Source organism: Quercus lobata, chromosome 10, assembly GCF_001633185.2.
Source record: "Quercus lobata isolate SW786 chromosome 10, ValleyOak3.0 Primary Assembly, whole genome shotgun sequence".
Classification (NCBI taxonomy): domain Eukaryota; kingdom Viridiplantae; phylum Streptophyta; class Magnoliopsida; order Fagales; family Fagaceae; genus Quercus; species Quercus lobata.
In genome coordinates this window covers 42,393,757-42,412,451 of record NC_044913.1, presented here as the reverse complement: position 1 = coordinate 42,412,451, position 18,695 = coordinate 42,393,757, and the positions used below count along the sequence as shown (strand labels likewise).

At 39.3% G+C, this 18,695-nt stretch overlaps 1 protein-coding gene across 1 annotated transcript; it reads right to left on the bottom strand.

Annotated features, from left to right (window-relative positions):
• Positions 1-15,576: 15,576 nt before the first annotated feature.
• LOC115964783 lies at positions 15,577-16,758 on the bottom strand. The gene is made up of 2 exons (XM_031084036.1): positions 16,573-16,758; positions 15,577-16,413 (listed from the first exon to the last, which is right to left on the bottom strand). The coding sequence occupies exons 1-2, from the start codon at positions 16,756-16,758 to the stop codon at positions 15,577-15,579; spliced, it is 1,023 nt and encodes a 340-aa protein (XP_030939896.1).
• Positions 16,759-18,695: the final 1,937 nt, after the last annotated feature.

Sequence of the window (18,695 nt, the reverse complement as noted above, 5' to 3'; positions counted from 1 at the left end):
AGAATTGGACGAATGTGGTGAGCATGCCACTGAAGACTTGGGGGTTTCTAGCCGTTTTAACCTAGCAAAGGTAAATTACGTCAGGTTTACTTTTCTTTTTTCTTTTCTTTTTCCCTATTATAATTGTCGTCTTCTTGTAGGCAATGGTGAGGATGAAGACTCTCCAGGACACATATGAGGCCAAGGAAGGGGTGGTCCGTCCGCAGTGCCAGTGCCTGGAATACGAAGTGAAGTAGCTGGAGCAATACAAGGAAGCTTCCCGTATTCTCAACGTTGAGCTGATGGTGAAGATTGCCTTGCTAGAGAAGGAGACCCATTGCTATGAAGATTTCGCTAAGGCGAACACCAGTTTGACGACGGAGTTAGCTGCCCTTTAGGAGCAAATGGAGCAAGTCAAGGCTAACGTTGGGGCGAGGTTTCGAACCTCTCAACTATACTATGATAAGTGCGGCAACTTCTACGGTGATGGCATCAACGACTACCTTAAACAGGTGGCTGCCTTTTACCCTCACCTGGACCTATCTCAGGTAGTCATTAAAGACACCATCCTACCAAATTTTAGTGGGGCCGAAGCTATCATGGACAAAGTTGGTGGCTCCTTCACATTGATGGCTCCATTCACATGGTTGAGGAAAAGGTGAAGGAGCCTGCTGATGTTGAGGCAGTCGACCAGACCGCTCTTGGGGGCCAAACCGTTCCTAATGGTCCGACTACTCCCGACAGTTTGTCTGCCCCTAAAGGTTCGTCTACTCCTTAAGATTAGCCTTCTCCCGATGTTCCTCTATTTTAGCTCTACACCTTTTTTTTTTTTTTTTTACTATGACATTTTGTAAGAATAATTTTAAGACAATGAAATGCCCTATTTTGGGTTTTATGTATAAACGTTTATCCCTGTCAGGTTTGTCTAGTTTATATTTATTGCTCTGTTATCTATTGTAAAGACTTGGCTATGCTTGTGTGTTTGCTTACCCATTGGCATTATATATTCTTTTTACATCCGTCCGCCCCGTAGGTAATACCATGCGTTCCTTAGGACATAGAATAATTTAGGCCTGTGGGTAGGACATAGTAATCTTTTGGACTCAGGCACCTGTCAGTGTCCTTAAGGAATCCATCCTTTAGGTAGGACTCAAGTTTTATGTTACTAGGTACCCGTCGGTATCTGTTCACCTCATAGGTAGGACTTAGGTTTTTTGTGACCAAGTACCCGTCGGTATCCTTGTTCATCCGTCCATCCTGTAAGTAGGACTTAGTAATTTTTTATGAACAATCTCTTAAAGGATAGATCTGTAAAAAGTACAAATAATGTAGAAAAATTTAGATAATGTGTCTGATAATCCTCAAGAGTCTTATTTCAATAATTGAAAATTTTAATATCTTACTTTAAAAACATAAAGAAAAGAAAAGCAATAACATAGTTTGTAGTCATCCACTACTGGTAGTATCTACGTAGGTGCTCAGTGTTCCATGGGTGGTGGAGTCTTTGTTTGTCTAGGGTCTCTAGGTGGTAGGTCCCATTTATATGGCAATCAATTCTGTAGGGTCCTTCCCAGTTGGAGCTTAACTTGCCCTGTGTGGAGTCTTTAGTAGCTGTCATCACCTTCCATAAAACTAGGTCCTTGACCTGAAAGTGTCAAGGTTTGACCTTGGTATTGTAGTGCTTTGCCATTAGGTCCTGATAACGCGTGATCCGTTGTTCAAACATCATCCTAACTTCATCTAAAAGGTCCAATTGTAGTTGCATTCCCTCTTCGTTCCTACGCTCGTCATGGTGGGCCACCCTGTAGCAAGTTAACCTAATTTTCTGCCAAGATGACGGCTTCACCTCCGAATGCAAGGCGGAAGGGTGTTTCCCCTGTAGGTGTGCGAGCCATCGTCCGATATGCCCATAATACACTTGTTGTTAGGACGTATGTGTTTCAATTGTTAAGAACATATGTCATGATTTTATATAATTGGCTTATCCTTTGACAAAACGCACTTTACTTATATTTGGGTAGATTTAGGATGTTTTAAATACTTCAAGAAATCTTGTTTCAAGATCAAGTATTGAACCTTTCAAGTCTGTTCAAGAAAACAAGTTCAAAGTGCAAAATCATTAAAGCTCGACAACTAGTCGACAGCTGCATCTATCGAGCTTAAGGAAGCTGTTCTTCATTCGGTGTGCTCGACACCTGATCGACACCTGTTCGACACCTGCTATCTATCGAGGTTTAATATTTTCAGAATTTCAATATGATTTTCTTGGGATCTGTGAATATGTCTTTGGACCTTCTTTTCTCCTAAACCTAGACATATAAAAGGATCAATTTAAGGGCTGTCAAAGTGTTCACAAGTTGCACAAGTTTTGAGCAAACTTTGTTTAAGCAAATTGTGACCGAAGACGAAGTTCTTGCCCTAATTAATCTCTTTCTTTTGAAGAAGTTGCTGTGTATATGCACCACAGGGTTTTGTGACCAAGCATCTTCTTAATCTTCATCGTTTGGATGAACTGAAGAACTTTGCAACCAACAACCTTCTTAGTTGGTGATTGAAGTCGCATACTGGGATCCGCGCAATTGGTTAGTCACGTACTGGGAGTCGTGCATCTGAAAGGGGAACTGTCACTACAGAACAAGTCCAATTGGGTATTGGGGTAAGGGTTCAACTGTAGGTTGGTAAGGTACTTGGATTCCTTTACTTGTAACCGTTTGTTGTGATAATAGTGGAGTTTCGAGAGTGGTGACCTAAAAATCACCCGGTGGGGTTTTTGCCGTTAGGTTTTTCCCATTCGTAAACAAATCACTATGTTATTTATTTTTCGCTGCATTATTAGTTTATTGGTGATTTGTTTGTGCTACCACGCGTTAGCATGATAAATTGATTAATTAATAACTTGACTAATTAATTAATTAATTTCTATCACAAGGGGTCATTCTGTTTGTGGCCTATCAAGTGGTATCAAAGCAGGCACACTCTGATTAGGGTTTAATCTTTGCTGTGTTGATCCATTGACCCTTGTTTGTCATAGATAGAGGACAGTCATTAATCATACCTCCTTTATTTGATGGCACTAACTATGCATACTTGAAAGTACGCATGAGAGCTTTCTTGCAGTCTTTAGATGAGAAAGTGTGGCAAACTGTGGAGATAAATTAGACTAAGCCTACAGAAGCGCTAGCCGACTGGGATGATGCCAAGATTAAGGCAGCAAACTTCAACAGCAGAGCTTTGAATGCATTATTCAGTGCTGTCATCAATGAGGAGTTCAAGAAGATATCCTCCACTGAAACTGCCAAGGAGGCTTGGACCATTCTCCAGACAACCTATGAGGGTACTAAGGCTGTCAAGGACTCAAAGTTTTAGAGACTCATTACAAGCTTTGAAGAGATAAAGATGGAGGAGGATGAGTCTTTCGATGAGTTCTATGCCAAGCTAAAGGACATAGTGAACTCAGCCTTCAATCTTGGGGAAACCATTCCTGAACCCAAGATTATAAGGAAAGTGCTCAGATCTCTGCCGAGAGATTTCATGCCAAGATTGCGGCAATAGAGGAATCAAAGGATATCGATAAGATTCCTCTGACTGAGCTGGTTAGAAACTTGTAGACCTACGAGTTAGGGTTGACAAGAATAGACAAGTCGGGTAAAAGCAAGAGTATGGCACTGAAGGCCAAGAGCAGTGAAACAGATGAATCTTCTGATGATGAAGATTCCAAGATGAAGTCCTACATCACCAGGCAGTTCAAGAAGTTTATGAAGAACGCCAATGGAAAGGGTTTCGACAAGGACCGCAGGCAATCCAGTTCTTCTCAGTTTAAAGGCCAAGACAAAGTAAAGAAGGATGCTAAGGAAGGTGGTCAGTACACTGTTCCATCAGGACCTAAATGCATTGGGTATCAAGGCTTCGGTCACATGAAGCATGAGTGTCCTACATACCTCAAGAGCATTGGGAAGAGCAAGGCACTTGCTGTTACCTTCAGCAACACTGAGCCTGAGGATGATTCCGACAATGAGGATGATGGAATCTTAAATGCCTTCACGGCCACGGTCAATCCTACTAATGGGATTGTTAAGAAGATGGATGATCAAGATGACATCCATACAGCCTATGAGAAGCTGTATAAGCTTTCTGAGAAGTATAAGAAATTATATAGGCTAACCACCAAGAAGCTCAGTGATGTGGAACTTGATCGTGAGGAGCTTTCTACAAAGTTTGATGAAGCCAATCAGACTATTAGAGCACTAAGATTCGAGAATAATTTCTTGGCTGAGAATACCAAGAAACTTGAAGCGGAGTTGTTTCAAGTCAGAGCTCAATTGGAGAGGACTTCAAGCATAAAGCTGGATGAGATGCTAAGCCTTCAGAAATCTGCTTCAGATTGAACAGGCTTAGGGTATGGTCTTTCTTCCTCTAATACTGCTTCTTCTAGTACTACTATTTTTGTTCCTCCTGCTAACAATGTTAAAACTGAATTAGCTAGTGAGAACTTAGACAAGGGTAAATCTATCTTAAGAGCACCCCCTAAGCTTGAGAAGAAAGATGTTAAAAACCCTAGGGCTAAGAAGGCTAACTCTCAAAAGCCTAAACAAAAGAAGCAGCATCTCTATCATCATTGTGGAGCTGCCGGTCATACTCGACCAAATTGCTACAAGTGGCTTGCCACTCAACAGAGCAACAACTTGATAGCATCTGGGAACCAGAATCAGCTTCAATCCTCTCTCGCTCCCCTTGGTGATCTTCTCAAAGCCCTCATGTTCCTTTTGAACTTGAATGGTTTTAATTCTTCCCCTTCATCATCGGTTCAAAGGTTTGCTAGACGGAAAGGTTCTTCCAAGGTGTGGAAGGAAAAGGGCTCCAAGTGATAGAGGTGTGGAAGGAAAAGGGCTCCAAGTGATTCTATCACTTCTCTCTCTCTCTCTCTTCTTGTTTTTGTGTGTGCATTACTTATGTGTTTTGCTTTCATGTTTTGAGTCAGTCTAGCTTTTATGCTTTGTTTGTTTAACATGTTTTTGTTTAGTTATTTTTCAGTTTTTGCTTTGTTTTTTTTTTCTTTATAAAAATTAAAAAAAAAATTGAAAAATCAGAAAAATTCAAAAACAGTGTATGTTTTGTACATTGGTACTTGTGTACCTTGGATGGCCATTGAAACAAAGTCTTCTAAACTTTGTATCGTTTGTAGCTTAGATGAGCATCTCTATGCACAACTAAGCAAGTGAGCTTTGTGGCTCGTGTTTGTGATGAGTACGATTAAGTTGTCTCTTAAACTTAACATCCATATCACTCTTTTTGACGGGAATGACTAAAAAATCCTGAAAGAAAGGCATAAATAACCATCTCACCACTGTTGCCCGCCAATCATAATAAGACACCTGTATGCTTTGGCATAGCAAAAGTGCAGTGTCAATGACATTTGTGTGCTTAGGCATAGCAAAATTTGAATGTCAAATATCATTGGGTATTTCTTTTCTCTCTAAAATAAGCCCATGCATGATATGTTTAAAAGAAAAATATGCAAAGAAAATTCAAAAGCAAAAAGATCAAAAATGCTTTAAACATGATTGCAAGCGTGTATTCTAGGAGATGTGGGAGTTATAGGATGTACCTCAAAGGTGATAGTCCCCATCAAGCAGTTATGATTGTGTGTGAGTTAAAGTGATTTTATTATATCTCAAATCATCATAACATGCATACACTTATGCAATCTTGCGATGTTTTTCACACACAACACGCAATATTCTTTGCTACTCTTGATACATGTGCAGGTACAATGTGATTTGGCCATCACAAGGTTTTACATGTATTAATGTATGCTCACTAAACTGTCTAGACTTGTTTTTGAAATATAAAATTGGTTAGACTTGTTTAGTGTGTGTGTGTGTGTGTGTTTGTGGAGATCCATGTGCTTAAATTTTCATTTGAGAGATGATTTTAAGAGCTTAATATGCTGATTGGATCGTTGGTTGAGTTGCATGTTGGATTGCATTCATGTTTGTGTTTTTCACATCTCGAAAAACTGTTTTTAAAAGCTGGCTCGACACCTCCTCGATACCTCCACGATAGCTAGCTATTTGTCGAGCTTCCTTAAGCTTTTTCTTATCGCAATCTTACCTACACCTCGATACCTAGCGGATCTATCAAGATTGGGTCTGTATGCTCGACAGCTTCTCGATACCTGGTGGATCGATCGAGCTTCTGTTCTAAAAACTGGTGTGTTGATCCTCGATACCTCCTCAACACCTCAGCTGTCGATGAATATTTTCTCGACACCTCCTCGACAAATCCCTCAATACCTATCGATACCTTCATCTGTCAAGAATTACTGGCTTTCCTATATAAAGCCCCTATGCGATCCGGATCTCATTTCCATCAATCTCTCTCTCGATACTTCTCTGTTTCTCTCCCAAAAACACTCCTATCTTGGTTCTCAACGGATTTCCAAAGTTTTTCAAGTTTTTCTTCACTTGGTAAGCTTCTAATCCTTTCTCATTCATGCATTTCATGTTTTGAAACCTAGGATTTGGGGTATTTGGAAATTCTTGGGGTTTTTCAAAATTGATGAGATTTCATTGAAAATTTGGGTTGAGTTTTCACTTAAATGTGTTTAAAACCTCATACATTGCATTACATTAGCATTATAATGGTCTTGCCATGTATTTAGATGTGTGCTATATGGTTGTGTGCTGATAGGTTTGGATTGGGCTGAGCCCATGATGCAATTTCTTTTGCATGTCACATGTTCATGCATATCCCATGCATACGTACTTCTTTTCAATATATTTGATATATTTGAAAATGTTTGGGACTTTTCTGATTGCCTTTCTTTCTCTCCCTCTCTGTTGTTTATGTTAGTCGTGTCTATGACACCTAAACGTAAATCCACTCCAGCCCGGAACCCTCTTCGTTCTGGTGCTTCTTCTTCATTTGATCCTACCTTATCTCATATCTAGTTCTGTGATGATGATGCCTTTAAGGCATTTTCGGAGAACTTTTCTAGACGAGACATTCATTTGTAACGCCAAGTCATCTTGACAGATTTTACAGACATTGACCTTCCCTCTGTCATTAACAGTAGGGGATGGGAGTCACTGTGTGACGCCCCAGTCACCTGTCCTCTCATGCTTTTTCAGGAGTTCTACTCCAACATGCACGGGATTGATCGATCAGTACCTCTTTTCTTCACTCACGTTCGAGGTACGTGCATTCCTATCACACCGCAGTTAGTTGCAGATGTGCTTCGGGTTCCTAGGATAGAGTTTCCTAACTATCCTGGTTATGAGCGTCTAAGGATTGTGTCTAGGGATGAGCTCATGTTTGCTTTTTGTGAGCGCCCTACTTCTTGGGGTGAGCGTCTTTTTACACCATGTCGACCTTTTGCTAAAGGTCCTAGATTCATGAACATGGTAATGACTTTTGTTTTGCATCCCCTCTCTCACTATAACTCTATCACAAAGCCTCGTGCTCGGTTTTTGTTGTCTCTTCTTGAGCATCTTACCATAGACTTCCCTTCTCATTTCATTCTGTCTATTATAAATGTTCATCTAGATTCGGCGACCCGTGATAAGCTTATCTTTCTTTCCGCTATCACAAGGATTCTATGCCATTTTTTTTGTTCATTTTCCCTCATCCGACCATTTTACCGTCATGTGTGCCATAGATTACGCTACCGTTAAACGTAGCAAAGCCCAGCTTCGGTCGCGGCAGTCAGATTCAGCAGCTTCTTCCTCTCGTTCTGCTCCATCCTGTTCGGCTCCATCTACATCGACTCCTCTTTCCTCTTCGAGCGATGTGTCTCTAGGAGATATTATGGCGCAGCTGCAGCGCATGGATGCTTGCCTCGATACACTCTCTACGGAGTTGTATCAGGTGAACGATCGTGTCGGTTGTATTGCACGAGGCGTCTATGGGTGGCTTTGCTCCTGAGGCTACTCCTTCACCACCTTCTCCTGTGGCTTATGCTTCTGAGGATGAGGTTGTTAATGATGGTGATAACGATGATGCTTCAGATGATGATGATGGAGATGCTAGCTCTGCCGATGAGATGTCTACTTGACACTCTTACCCTTTGTCATTCGTTACAAAAAGGGGAAGTAGTTTTGGTATGAGAGTAGTCTATCTTAGGGGGAGAGTTAGTATAGGATCATTTTGTTAGGGGGAGTGTTGATACATTTTTTTTAGGGATGTAGTGAGGATAGTATGTATCTTTTCTTTTCTTTCCTTTTAGATACATTACTCTTGTACATGAGGTCTTGTGACCGTTTCTAGACGTACATTGTACTTATCTCTTTATTTATATTGATGTATGTTTTTCTTTCACCTACCCCTTCATGTGTTGTTTCTTTTCGCTCTTTATACACATGTTTCTTATACTTGTATGCAATTTATTATTTCTGTTTTACACAAAGATGCCTTGATGAGTTTTGTTTAAAGTGTTTCAGAAATACAAGTTGTCAAAGTCTACTTGCCATAAACTCTCTTCTTGCAAAGTTTTTCAAGAGTTTGTATTAGGATAGATTTTATTATATTCAACAAGTGAATATGAGTTGAGTGATTTATGACTTCTCTCATATGTTCAATTGTTTGTTGTGGTTTTGTCACGGATTGCCAAAGGGGGAGATTGTTAGGACATATGTGTTTCAATTGTTAAGAACATATGTCATGATTTTATGTAATTGGCTTATCCTTTGACAAAACGCACTTTACTTGTATTTGGGTAGATTTAGGATGTTTTAAATACTTCAAGAAACCTTGTTTCAAGATCAAGTCTTGAACCTTTCAAGTCTGTTCAAGAAAACAAGTTCAGAGTGCAAAATCATTAAAACTCGACAGCTAGTCGACAGCTGCATCTATCGAGCTTAAGGAAGCTGTTCTTCATTCGGTGTGCTCGACACCTGATCGATAGCTGCTCGACACCTGCTATCTATTGAGGTTTAAGATTTTCAGAATTTCAATCTGATTTTCTTGGGATCCGTGAATATGTCTTTGGGCCTTCTTTTCTCCTAAACCTAGACATATAAAAGGATCAGTTTAAGGGCCGTCAAAGTGTTCACAAGTTGCACAAGTTTTGAGCAAATTTTGTTCAAGCAAATTGTGACCGGAGACTAAGTTCTTGTCCTAATTCATCTCTTTCTCTTGAAGAAGTTGCTGTGTATGTGCACCGTAGGGTTTTGTGACCAAGCATCTTCTTGATCTTCATTGTTTGGATGAACTGAAGAACTTTGCAACCAACAACCTTCTTAGTTGGTGATTGAAGTCAGATACTGGGATCTGCGCAATTGGTTAGTCACATACTAGGAGTCGTGCATCTGAAAGGGGAACTGTCACTACAGAACAAGTCCAATTGGGTACTGGGGTAAGGGTTCAATTGTAGGTTGGTAAGGTACTTGGATTCCTTTACTTGTAACCGCTTGTTGTGATAATAGTGGAGTTTCGGGAGTGGTGACCTGAAAATCACCCGGTGGGGTTTTTGCCGTTAGGTTTTCCCTATTCGTAAATAAATCACCGTGTTATTTATTTTCCGCTGCATTATTAGTTTATTGGTGACTTGTTTGTGCTACAACGCATTAGCATGATAAATTGATTAATTAATAACTTGGTTAATTAATTAATTAACTTCTATCACAAGGGGTCATTCAGTTTGTGGCCTATCAGTTGTATACATAAAAAAGTTTTGATCATTACCTAAGTCAAATCTTACAAAAATTCTCACAAATCCCGAATATGGTTTTCACCTAACACCCCTTGACGAACAAAAGATCAGGTGGTAGGAATATTTGGCATTCCAACCACAGAGCATCTAGGCACCTATTTAGGGACCCCCATTTTCACCACCTGCCAGACGGCCAGTGCATACCAATATTTAGTTGACAAAATTCAAAAGAAAATTGAAGGATGGCAGGCTAAATATCTTTCAATGGCTGACCGTGCCACACTACTCTATGTCATGCAAACAACGCAGCTTCCTCAAAAAGTTAGTCAGCAATTAGACAAAATTAAGTTGCCAATTCTTATAGGGAGATACAAACTAGCAGCAGAGCTGCCATATGGTTAGTTGGGACACAATAACCCTTCCGAAGGACACAGGGGGTTTGGGCATACAATCGATCCGACATAGAAATTGGGCAATCCTTATGAACCAAGCCTGGCGCTTGTATCATTAGCCTAATATGCTCTAGGCCCAAGTCTTAAAAGCCAAATATTTCCCATGTACAAGCCTATTTGAGAGTGCTAGAACCCTTAGAGGGTCCCATATTTGGAAAGCCCTGTTTGACGGAATACAGTGGTTACGAAATGGTATGAAATGGATAGTAGGGGATGGGCAAACTATCAGGGTATGGGATGACCACTGGATCCCTGGGGGCACCCTTTGAAATCGCATTGCAGGACCGTTAATGCAAAATGCAGAAAACCGCCGAGTTAGCTCATTGCGAAATAATAATACTTGGACTTTCAACTCTCTCCATGTTCCTCTCCCAACACAACTTGAGCAACTTATTAGAGGTATTCCAGTGGCACGGATTACCAGGCTCCCAAATTCCTTTGTATGGCCCTATAATAATGGTATTTGCTCGGTTAGTTCAGCATCAAAATTTTTATACCAACAAAAACAAGTGCCTCTAGATAAATAGTTATGGAACTGGATATGGAAATTGCATTGCCCTAAAAAGATCCAACTATTCCTTTGGAAAGCCATGTGCAATCGGGTTCCCACAAGGCAGTATTTAGCCTTTTCTCGCCTAAATATTAATGAACAATGTCCTAGATGCAACAATATGGAAACAACAATTCATATATTACGTGATTGCCCCTGGGCTAAGGAGGTTCGGGATCAATCCCCAGGGATCCTACCACTTTCCTTTTTTCACATGCCCTTACAAGCTTGACTATGGAGTAATGCTACTGTAGATAGTATAATTCTACACCAACAACTCCCTTGGAAAATATATTTTCCCTTCCTATGTTAGAATTTAGGGTGTGTTTGGTTGGGGTGAAAACAGGGAGGATGGAAAATAGGGAGAGGAAAATAGGGTGGAAAATGTTGTTTTCTACTATTTGATTGAGAAAAGAAAATAGGAGAGACAAAAAATGGGGGAGAAAGTTTTCCCTCCTAGGCCCACTTTTTTTATCCTCCCAAATTGAGAGAAAAATAAGGAGAGAAAAGTGATGAGAAATGCATTTTACACAAATACCCCCACTTTATTACACTCACCTACCCCTCTCACTTTCCCACTATTATATAACAAGGACATAATAGTTAATTTATATAAACTACATTTTCTATCCTTCCCTTTTTCTCTCCAACCAAACAAAAAAGTTTTCCACCCCTCTAACCAAACACATGAGGGAAAACTAAATCTTTTCTATTCTTCCACTTTTCCATCCTCCCACTTTTCCACTCCTCCAACCAAACAGACCCTTATAGTTAGCCAGAAATGAACGAATTTTTAAGATCCAATCTTGATCCCAGCATAGCTTAGTCTACACAACGATACAAGCAGCAACATAATATTTTTTCTTAGCTAGTTCTAATAGACCAGTTCGAGTTAAGACCCTGCAAATTATTAGATGGGCCACACTAAATGAACCCTATATAAAGCTAAATATGGATGGTAGTTCCATAAGTAACCCAGGGATGGCCAGCGCAAGGCGACTACTGCGTGATAGCTCAAGCTTATGGATAACATGATTCTCTCTAAATATGGGTTTAGCAACTAACAATATGGCAGAGTTGGAAGCAGTTAGGCAAGGTCTCTTGTTAGCATTGGAATTAGGATTCAAATTTATCCAACTTGAGATTGATTCTGTAATAGTTTTATCCTAATTAACTGATACAAATTCTACTTACCCTCCTGATGTGTTGTTTTTAATATGTGATTGTAGGCACCTTATGGGGTAGGCATGGGAGGTGCAAGTGCGCCACATATATCATGAAGCAAACAAATGCACGGATGCCCTAGCAAAACAGGGAACCCACCGACAACATCTTCTATCTATCTATAATACCTATCCCAGTTTTGTATATCACTGCTTAGTAAGAGATTTGGCTGGTCTCAGGAGTAGTAGATTATGTGCCCGAAAGTCAAAAAATGATGTTGTTGTATGAACTTTTTTTATAAGTAAATAAGACCTCCTATTTCTACCAATATATATATATATATATATATATATATATTAGGCAAGCTCTCAAATTAAGTTGGCTGACTAGTGAGATGGCTTGAGTGAAAATTATATATCTATATTTTACCTCGGCTGACCACGACCAAAATATATATTTTTTTTATTTTTTATTTTTTATTTTGAGGGGATATATTTTTTAGTCAAGTGGGAAACTTTATGGCATTTCTTTGTGGTCAGAATAAGTTCAATGACATTAATGCCCTAGCTTCTTTTCATATATAATATGACTAGACTTATATGGCAAATTGACATTTGAAAGGAAAAGTTTTAATGTATTTGGTAAGGAAATATTGCCATATACATTAAGCCACTATCATTCATTTAGTCAATAGTATTTATATCAGCCAACTCATAATAGAAGGTTTTTATTTTCAAAAATAAAGTTTGTCATAAAGAGAATAAAACTGACAATTATTTGAATTTATTAGCATTATATTTAAATTTCAATTGTGTAACAAAGAAACTCATATAGCCATCAACGTAACAATTATGGTAAAAGAAAATTTAATATTTTTATCAAAATAATCCAAGTATCCAACACATAGTGTTTATCAAAATATACAAATTTTGGTAATATTTTTTTTTTAATGTGTGACAAAAAAGACTAAAACCTAAGGTAAAAGTTAGATTATTTATTGAAAAACTGAGATAAAAAGTTAAAAAACAAGAGACTTTTGAACTCTTAAAGGGCGTTGGGTTCGCTATGATGAGCCATTGATGTGATGCACATTATGATAATATGATATTAAGGTTTTTGGTTTATTTTATTTTTTTAACATTGCCATAATCTAAAATTACAAAATATATCATATTACCTTAATCTCATCATCTTCCTAAATAATGTAATGTTGTATTCTTGTATTGAAATTACATTAATATAATTAGATTATAATTAATAATATAATATTACGATATAATGTAATATCACGAAGAACCAAATGCAGCTTAATGCATCGCACTAGGATTGAAAAATGCTATGCTATGCTATACTATTATACCATCTCAAAAAATCACTTTATATATCCCATTTTACAATACCTCCCACATCCTAAAACTCTATTCTTATTAAAATATTATTCTTTAATCTTTTTTTATTATTTCTTTTTAACCAATATTTTTTTTTCAGTTCTACTTTCCTAGGCTTTCCAACCTTTTTTTTTTTTCCACAGCCTCCCTCAACCTTTAGCACCGGTTCATCTCACAGAACCACACACACAGACCCATCAATAGAGCCACACACAACCACACACAAACCATCAAACCAGAGCCAACAATGGCCACCACACCCACCTCCAATCAGAAACCACACCGCCGATTTGAAACCCAGCCTATTTGAAACCCACCGGAGCAAACAAATTCAAAAAATATCATCAACCCACCACCGATCAACCCACCAATCAACCCACAACCCAACCACTACCCAAACACGACCCAAACCCCGGACCCAACCACGACCCCTTTAAGCACCAGTCACAGCCAGAAAAAAAAAAAAAAAAAAAAAAAAAAAAAAAAAAATCACAACCACCACAGTGACCCACACACAGAGCCACACACAGCCACACACAAACCATCAAACCAGAGCCAACAACGGCCACCACACCCACCACTGATCGGAAACCACACCGCCGATTTGAAACCCACCGGAGCAAACCCATTCAAAAAATATCATCAACGCACCACCGATCCACCCAGCAATCAACCCACAACCCAACCATTACCCAAACACGACCCAAACCCCGGACCCAACCATGACCCACAACCCCTTTAAGCACCGGTCATAGCCAGGAAAAAAAAAAAAAAAATCACAACCACCACAGTGAGCCACACACAAACCATCAAACCAGAGCCAACAACGGCCACCACACCCACCACTGATCAGAAACCACACCGCCGATTTGAAACCGAGCCTATTTGAAACCCACCGGGGCAAACCCATTCAAAAAATATCATCAACTCACCACCGATCAACCCACAACCCAACCACAACCCAAACACCGGACCCAACAGAGAAGGAAGAGAGAAGGAAGAGAGAGCAGAGGCGGCGTTTGGGTCCGTAGAGAGGAAAGAGCAGAGATGGAGAAAACAGAGAAGAGAAGGAAGAAAGAGAAGAAGTCTGGGTGGAGAGAAAAACACGGAGGGAATAAAATATATATTTTTTTTTAACATTCTGCTACAGTACAATTCTAAGTTTAGAATTGTACTGTAGCACTATTGCAAAAATTTTTGCAATAGTGTGGTTTAGCATTCTTTGATGTAAGTGTTTTTGCCCTCTAAAATGTTAAAAATGCCTTAAATATGGCTTTAGCATTTTTCAATGCTAGTGCTCTAAGGCTGTTAAAAGTCAAATTGTTTGTGTCCTACCATGAACTGGTCAGTTCTATAATTTTTTATTTATTTTTTTATTTATTTTTTTATTTTTTATTTTTTAAATCCATCCCTATGTGGCTAAAGTCAAATGTTGCTTTTATCTTACTAATTATCCAATTTTGAAAATAAAGCTAAGTCGGCCCCAAGATAACAATTAAACTGGTTAGTTCTATAAATTTTTATGTTAACTGTGTCCACTAAATACTTCATAGTTTAAGGGGCAAATAACAATTAAACAAAATAAATCCTACTAGGCTACTGTGTAAAAAAGATGAGGGTTAATTTCACTTTTTCCTCAATGATTTCGTCCATTTCAATCCACCTTTTAAACTTTAAAATCGATCAATGTCCTCCTTAAACTTTTTAAAATAGTTAAATTACCTCTTGCCATTACTAAATTTTGCTAAAATTCCAAATTTTTTTAAACGACATGGAATAATTTGCTTACTTTCAATACAATAGGAAACATTACTTGGTTTTAAAGTTTAAGGAAAGATTGAAGTGTACCTAATAATTAAGGAGTATTTGATAATAGGTCCTAGTCATGATCACTATTTTTTTGAGGGGGGTGAGGGGGGAATAGAGGGAGTCGTTCGATTCAAACCAGAAAAGGCCATATACGTCATTGACAGTTTCAAAGGAGGTGAGCTCAGAGAAAGGGGATGAAAGAGAGGGACAATGGTAAAAAACATGGATGCCCTTTGTTTCCAAGGATGCTGAATTTTTGAGCAATCACCACCATCAGGATTCATAGGGTTAAATCATAGAGTACTTGCTTAATGGTTTTGAAGATAGACACGGTCGAGTTGTAAAGGTGTTTGGACTTTTTTGGGGGTTTTGATTTGTTAATTAGTGGGATTTCATAGTTATAATTAGGTTATGAATTGAAAATGTTTTATGAAGAGTATTTTTTTTTTTTTTTTACTTTAAATGATGATTTTTAGAATTGTTGTCATACTTTTGCTAATTATTCTTCCTCTTTAGGAACTAAGATAATGATTCACATATTTTATGATTTTTTTTTTTTTTTTGAAACTGAAATCAGACTTTCATTTAAATCAAGGAAGCATCAAAGTTTACAAAATCCAAAGCAACTGATGGAACCTCTTCCATCCAAAATAAATCAGAACTAACGTGATGTGCATATCTAGCAAGTGCATGGGCCACCCTATTACCATTCCTCTTAATGCAACTCACAGAACTCCACTCCACAGCTCCCATCAAATGCCTAATGTCCCCAATGACGTGCCCAAGAGCTGACTGGTTTTCCTTTCCTGATACAATACCCCTTATAGCGTTGACACTATCCCCTTCTATTATTAGCACCGTGAAGCCAGCATCAATTGCAAATTCCATCGCCTTTTGACATGCGAGCAGTTCCGCCTCATCACTGTCCCGGACTGCTGGACCCTTGACTGTCATTGCTGCCATGACTTCACCACTTGAGTCTCTGATCACAGCACCAAACCCAGAGCTAGCAGAATCCGTAAACATAGCTGCGTCGTAATTCAGCTTATACACGGATTCTGGTGGAGGTTGCCAACCCACCTCAGCGTTCTGCAGCACCTGCCTATTCGCATTCAACACCGCTTTAGCTTGTAAACTGTTCTGTGACTGCCAGAATTCCTCAAGCAACTTAGCAGCACGCTTATTCAACCAGCCCGGTTCTAGAAATTTGCCTCCATGCACCACTCTGTTCCGTTGATTCCAAATCAACCATGCTTGTACTAACATTAGCTCCACCTCTGTTTTGTCAATCTGATGCAGCAGATACTCCAACAGAGTTACAAAGTCAGGTTGCCCCGTTCCATACTTCTGCAAGGCCCTAACACTACCATGCCAAATATCCTGGGCTGCTGTACATTCCCATAACACATGAATGGTTGATTCCTGGAATAAGCCACAGAATGGACACGACTCATCCGCTAAAACCCTTTTCTTTTTTAGGTTCCTTCTGGTTGGGAGAATATCATGACATGCCTTCCACCCAAACACCTTTATCTTATTGGGGATCCGTAGCTTTCATAAAGCAGCCCACACCCTACTAACTCCACTTCCTGATGATGGTTCAGCCCAATCATCCTTCTTCAAGAGAGCCCGTGCAACCTTGTAAGCCGACTTTACTGTGAAGATGGCATCCTTACTGTGCTTCCAAAAAACAGAATCAAGGACTTGCCTTTGACTTAGAGGAATATCACAAATAGCCTCCCCCTCTTCCCGAATGAATCTAGCCATAATAACATCTTTGCGCCACACATGGAGGACTTGGTTAATCAAACTTGACACCTATACTTCCTCTTCATCATCTCTTACCAACAAGAAAGGTTTATTTGTAGGGTACTTTGGAATCCACCTATCCCGATAGACATTAATAGATAGTCCATCACCCACCCGCCAACAATGTCCAACTCTCAAAATAGATAAGGCTGCCATTAAGCTCCTCCATACAAACGAACAATTGGGTGATTCTGAAGCCTCAAGTATTGAAGTTCTAGGGAAATACTGTGCTTTAAAGCACTTATAGAGAAGGGAATTTTCATCCTTTAACAACCTCCACCCTTGCTTGGCCAACATGGCTAAATTAAATGATCTAAGGTCCCGAAATCCCATTCCACCATCCTTCTTTGCCAAAGTCAGTTTATCCCAACTTTTCCAATGAATTTTCCGTTCATTCCCAACTTGACCCCACCAAAACCTAGCACATAACCCTTCCAACTCCTTACATAATTTTGATGGGAGTTGAAAAACACTCATTGTATACGTTGGTATAGCCTGAGCAACCGCCTTGATGAGAACTTCTTTCCCAACTCTAAAGAGAAACATCCCCTTCCACCCCTGTAATTTTTTCCACACCCTATCTTTAATGAAAGAAAAAGTATAATTCTTTGCCCTTCCAATCAAAGTGGGCAAACCCAAATATGATTCAAACCGAGACACTTCCTTCACTCCAAGAGTCCCCAAAACCTCCTGCTTCTGGCGGTCAGTGGTGTTATTATTGAAATACACTAAAGACTTTTCCAAATTTATGCACTGCCCAGAGGCTTTGGCATAAACTTGAAGGATCTCAACAATAGCATGAATTTCAGCAAATGAAGCCCTGCTAAAAATCAATGAATCTTTGGCAAATAGAAGATTAGTAATCTTTGGTGCATTTCTACAAATAGACACCCCATGCAAAGTCCCTCCTATCTCTGCCCTGTCCAATAAAGAAGTAAACCCTTCTGTGCATAACAGAAATAAATATGGTGAGAGAGGATCCCCCTGACGAATTCCCCTAGAAGGCAAAACATTACCATATGGTCTCCCATTCACAAGAATAGAGAAAGAAGTCGTAGTGACACAACTCATCACTCTTTCTATCCATGTTTCAGGAAAACACAATCGCTGCATAACCCCCTGAAGGAAAGGCCACTCCACCCTATCATAAGCTTTACTAACATCGAGTTTCAAAGCCATAAACCCTTTCTTCCCTTTCTTCCTACAGTGCATAGTTTGCAATGTTTCATATGCTAGCAATACATTATCAGTAATAAGATGCCCAGGGACAAAAGAACTCTGAGTGGGAGATATGATACTAGGTAACACCTGCTTCAGTCTATTGGCTAAAACTTTAGAAATTATTTTGTAAATCACATTACACAAGCTTATGGGCCCAAAATCAGACATTTTCTCCGGGTTCTTCACTTTAGGGATCAGCACAATGTAAGTATGATTAATATCAGGCAACAGATGACCATTATTCAGAAAATTCAACACAACATCAACTACAGTATCACCCATAACATGCCAAAATCTTTGGAAAAATAGAGCATTCATACCATCAGGTCCAGGTGCCTTTGTTGGTCCCATTTGGAATAACGCCACTCTAACTTCTTCAGCAGTAAACTCACTGGATAGGGTATCATGCATCTCAGGTGTCACCTTCCTTGGGATTGCATTAAGACATTCCTCCATCTGGTAACATGTACCTGCACAAAACAAATTGTCAAAATAACCAGTAGCCACATTAGCTATATCCTCCACCCAATTCCCTTATGCACATTGGATCCCCTTAATAAGATTCCGCCTTCTTCTCTGGGAAGCTTTTGAGTGAAAGAATTTAGTGTTCTTATCACCAGTTTAAGCCACGGGATCCGAGACCGTTGTGCCCAGTAAATTTCCTGCTTTAAAAG